Source organism: Ceratina calcarata, unplaced genomic scaffold (assembly GCF_001652005.2).
Source record: "Ceratina calcarata isolate Rehan_Ccalc_2016 unplaced genomic scaffold, ASM165200v1 scaffold305.2, whole genome shotgun sequence".
Taxonomy (NCBI): domain Eukaryota; kingdom Metazoa; phylum Arthropoda; class Insecta; order Hymenoptera; family Apidae; genus Ceratina; species Ceratina calcarata.
Genome location: NW_017153019.1, coordinates 332,927 through 337,266, shown reverse-complemented (window position 1 = coordinate 337,266; position 4,340 = coordinate 332,927). Strand labels below are relative to the sequence as shown.

The 4,340-nt window shown below is 38.2% G+C and overlaps 1 protein-coding gene across 1 annotated transcript; it reads left to right on the top strand.

The window, feature by feature from the left end:
• The first annotated feature begins 340 nt into the window (after window positions 1-340).
• LOC108624277 (sodium-independent sulfate anion transporter) lies at window positions 341-3,965 on the top strand. The gene is made up of 11 exons (XM_018023438.2): window positions 341-565; window positions 699-894; window positions 955-1,175; window positions 1,311-1,482; window positions 1,557-1,721; window positions 2,129-2,290; window positions 2,752-2,892; window positions 2,969-3,114; window positions 3,170-3,343; window positions 3,400-3,556; window positions 3,612-3,965. Exons 1-11 carry the CDS (start codon window positions 341-343, stop codon window positions 3,797-3,799), a joined length of 1,947 nt encoding a protein of 648 aa, XP_017878927.1. The 3' UTR covers window positions 3,800-3,965.
• The last annotated feature ends 375 nt before the right edge of the window (window positions 3,966-4,340 follow it).

Sequence of the window (4,340 nt, the reverse complement as noted above, 5' to 3'; positions counted from 1 at the left end):
TTATTGAAAATTTTAAGTGTTTCTCTTCGCCCTACTATTTCTTTAATAACAAAGCTACTAAGCTGAGGACTTGTTAATTCCTACGCTGTTTAAGTAGGATTTCGTCTCTGCCTGATATTCTCTTATCAATTGAACAAGCAGACTAATAATCATAGTATCAAGTGATTTCGATTCTCCTTCTCAGGCGCCAAGTATTTACTTTCAGATTTAATAAAAGCCAGATCGGGAGATAACAATCGTCGAAGCTGATATGAGAATACAGTAGCGTTTATGTTTGTAACGCGTCAAGTTCTATTGGTACACGATACAGTTTCCCGTTTTTCATCTTGCTGTGAATATAATGTCTGCATCCGCGAACGAGCCTGTCCCGTTGGAAGGACGGAAGAAAAAGCACGACAGACGGAGTCGTTTCTTTACTGTTGCTAAATACGTGACGATTATAAATTGGTTGCCAAACTATTCACGCATGGACGCTATTTCGGATTTCGTGGCCGGGTTCTCGTTGGGATTGACGCTTATTCCTCAAAGTATCGCGTACGCCGCTTTGGCAGGCTTGACGGCTCAGGTATTCGAGCCCATTCCTCACGTTGCATTCATCTTCTATTTCTTTTTTTTTCAACCCAATGATTCTTGTTCATCCTTTCCGAAGTTGTTCTTTTGAATCACTCGAGCAGTTAGTATGAAAGAATTATTTGCAGTACGGTCTCTATTCATGTTTGATGGGAAACTTCCTCTATATAATCTTTGGGACGATTAAAGAAGTATCCATCGGTCCGTCTTCGTTAATGTCGCTTCTCACTATTGAATACACAAGGAACATGCCCGTGGATTTCGTCGTGCTCTTCTGTTTCCTAGGCGGATGCGTAGAATTATTAATGGGTGTGCTGCGTTTAGGTATTAATAACTCATCCTCGTAGTTCGAATTCCAATATTATCTCGACATTTGTTTTATAGGTTTTTTAGTAGATTTTATATCGATGCCCGTGACATCAGGTTTCACTTCGGCAACTTCGATTATCATAATCATTTCGCAGTTGCAAGGATTGTTGGGATTGAAGTTCAAAGCACATAATATTGTTGACAATGTGACAAAGATATGTGTAAACTTTGGAAATGTGCGAACAGCAGATTTTATACTCGGGCTTAGCAGTATAGCTCTTCTTTTACTATGCAGAGTAAGTTTCTGTATAAAACGACTACAGCGAATTTAATTAAATTCTACTTAATTTGCGTTTCCTTAACGCAGACAAGAGATCGTTTAAATTCTATCCTGGGTACTTTTCAATGTCTAATGTAATGTTTGAACGCAGCAATTGAAAGACATGGACTGTTGTTATTCGAGGGTCGATGCCCGAACGAAAATGTATTTAAAGAAGTTCTTCTGGTTCATATCAATTTGTCGCAACGCTCTGGTGATTCTGATCGCCGCGACGATATCTTACAATCTCGAGAATGCAGGATCCTCACCGTTTATTCTTTCAGGTTTCATTTCTCTCTGTTAATTTATTCATTCTCTACGACGATGTATTAATTATCCTCTCTTTTGGCAATTGAAGGAAAGGTACAGTCGGGACTTCCACGATTTTCTCCACCCCCGTTTTCGTCTCAAGTGGGAAATCAGACTTACACGTTTTGGGATATGTGCTCTCATTATAGTTCCGGGATCATCGTGGTACCTGTCGTAGCTGTGCTGGCGAACATTGCCATTGCCAAAGCGTTCGGTAAAAAATTATATAAACAGGGGAGACCTGCATTCGAGGAACATTACAAATACACTTCTTCAACTTCTCATAGAAAGTGTATATGCGAAGGCTTTTGTAATTAAAAATTTAGAAGCCTGTAAGTAATCACAAATATAAATGATTGATTATGATAGATTAAAACATCACATATTTAATCATTTGATCCCTACAATTAACGGAAAGTCCCAGGCATGATTACAATTTTCAAATCTTCTCCTTAGATCTATAAATAAAATTCTATTTCGTTTGTCAAATATCCTAAATGTTGAGTTTGAAGAGAGGGTCGGTGTCCCGAATGCGGGTCTGCAGCTTATTTTTCCTTTTACGCCTGATGTCACCTACATCTAATTTCGTCTACGCGAACACAATTGTGCCTATACTTTTAGCTTGCGGCAGCAGCGTGAACGCGACGCAGGAATTGTTAACGCTTGGACTGTGCAATATATTCGGAAGCTTCGTTTCCTCGATGCCAACCGCGGGTGCGTTCACCAGAAGCGCTGTAGTTTCCGCCAGTGGGGTGCGAACACCCATGGCTGGCATTTATGTCGGTAATAATTTAAATAAAAAACAGGATGATGCCCATTCATCGAACCGTTCAAGCTTCGACGATTGATTCATGACATGTCAGAGAAGACAATGAGAAGTATCAGATTGAAATATAAATTTCAGACAAATGTATAAATTTAGGACCTTATCTTAATTTTGACTATTCTCAAACTTCCTCAGAATTAATCGAAAAGTAAAGCAAGATACACAAACATTTTATCTGTAATCTGCATCGTAGTAAACAGAGAGTAAGAACGTGTCAACTGAATGGGCCTCGTCGTATTTTAAGAATTAAACTTCTTATCTCGTGAACAAAAGTCAGAAATGCAAACGCTTATCTTCCGTCGTCGTTAAAATCGACTGAGAAATGAGTTTATTGCTCTACATCAATTAAACGATACAGAATTTCAAAGGAAGCATTTTATATTCTAGAATCTTTAATAATATCGATTAACAATTGCAGGGACAATGACTTTATTGGCACTGAGCTTCTTGACACCTTACTTTTATTACATTCCACGCACGACTCTCGCAGCGGTACTGATAAGCGCGGTGGTGTTCCTAATTGACTTAAAAATCTTAAGACTTCTTTGGAAAGGAAGCAGTGAGTGTCAGACAATATTTGATAAACGCCGAAACATGTCTTCCTCTGACGATATAAATAACACTCTGTGTTATAGAAAAGGATGCTATGGCGGCGATAGTTACGTTTTCCGTTTGCATTACTTTCGGCGTCGAAATAGGACTTTTAACCGGAGCTGCACTCAGCTTAATTTACTTCCTTCGACCGCCTGCTAGGCCGAAGATAGAAGTGATGCATTACAAGGTAAAACTGTCCTCCTTAACGATTCTCGTTTGTTGCGAACGTCATTTGATTTCAGACACAATTGGGACATAAGTATGTAATATTGAAGCCGGATAGCAGCCTCCTTTATCCTGCTGCTAATTACTTTTGCAATCAATTGATGAAGATAATCCGTAAGAACGATGAAAGCAACGTTCCTTTCATTGTTGACTGCGAAAGGATACGAAACATTGATTACACTGCAATGAAGGTATAATAAACTTGATAAATGTAGTTTTTGAGATTCTCATAGATCTTGAACTACAGGGGATCGACTTGATAGCAGCGAATATGAATGCGGAAGAGAAAAGGTTATGGTTCATGAATGTATCTTTGAAGACTTTAAACAGTATTAAAGCTTTTGCGAACGAGGAACATTTTTACTTTATCGACGAGGAGGGCAAAGTATCTTCTATCTTCCACGGTAATTTCACTAACGATTTTGTCCTGGTTGCAACGATTAATCGAGTATTTTACAGACGGTCGTTTGATGAACACAGATGCAACGGAAGAACAACGTTTAGGAAACGTGATGGACCACATAACTTTTACCTCCATAAACGACGATAAGAATTTGACAAACGCTACTGAGGGTACTGAAAAAGTTGCGTTAATAACATCGCAGGAGATGCAAAAAGACGAAAAACTACCAGAGGACTCGCATTAAACTTAGTTGAAATCTAGTCTAGATGTAATATTTAATACGTAAACCAATTGTGCATATGATATGTATATACTTACTAAAACAATGTAAATCTGAATGTATATACATGTTACGAAATATAGTTGAATATCTTTTTTATAAAATGCTCATTTACCACAGAGTTTTTTTACTACATTTTTCTCAAGCGATCGCAATGTCCACTCTTCCTTTCCACTTTACCCGGTGTTTAACAGCAGCGATAATTTTATCATCGGCGACACAAAAACAGTATCGCCGTTTGGACTCTTGATTTTGTGCAACTCGACACGCGATCATCATTCATGCAACACTATTCATCACTATAAACTTTAAGAAATAGAGATTCTAACCTTCGTAGCCTTCGTAATTCTTCGCCAGAAAGAAACTGAGCCAGCTATGTGCATGGTTAGTTTCCTGTAGGAGACAAAATTCAAAACGAGTGTTAATAAGTGTACGTCTTATCTTTTTAATGCTTGATCAAGCACTTACATAATTGTGGTCGATACTGTTTGACACGTCAAAATAA

Bases quoted from the DNA above. Each gene is read 5' to 3' on its own strand.
- LOC108624277 (XM_018023438.2), top strand. From the start codon at position 341: ATGTCTGCATCCGCGAACGAGCCTGTCCCGTTGGAAGGACGGAAGAAA. The intron at 1,483-1,556 runs GTTTCATTTCTC...TGGCAATTGAAG, and splicing joins CTCACCGTTTATTCTTTCAG to GAAAGGTACAGTCGGGACTT. The intron at 2,893-2,968 runs GTGAGTGTCAGA...TCTGTGTTATAG, and splicing joins ACTTCTTTGGAAAGGAAGCA to AAAAGGATGCTATGGCGGCG.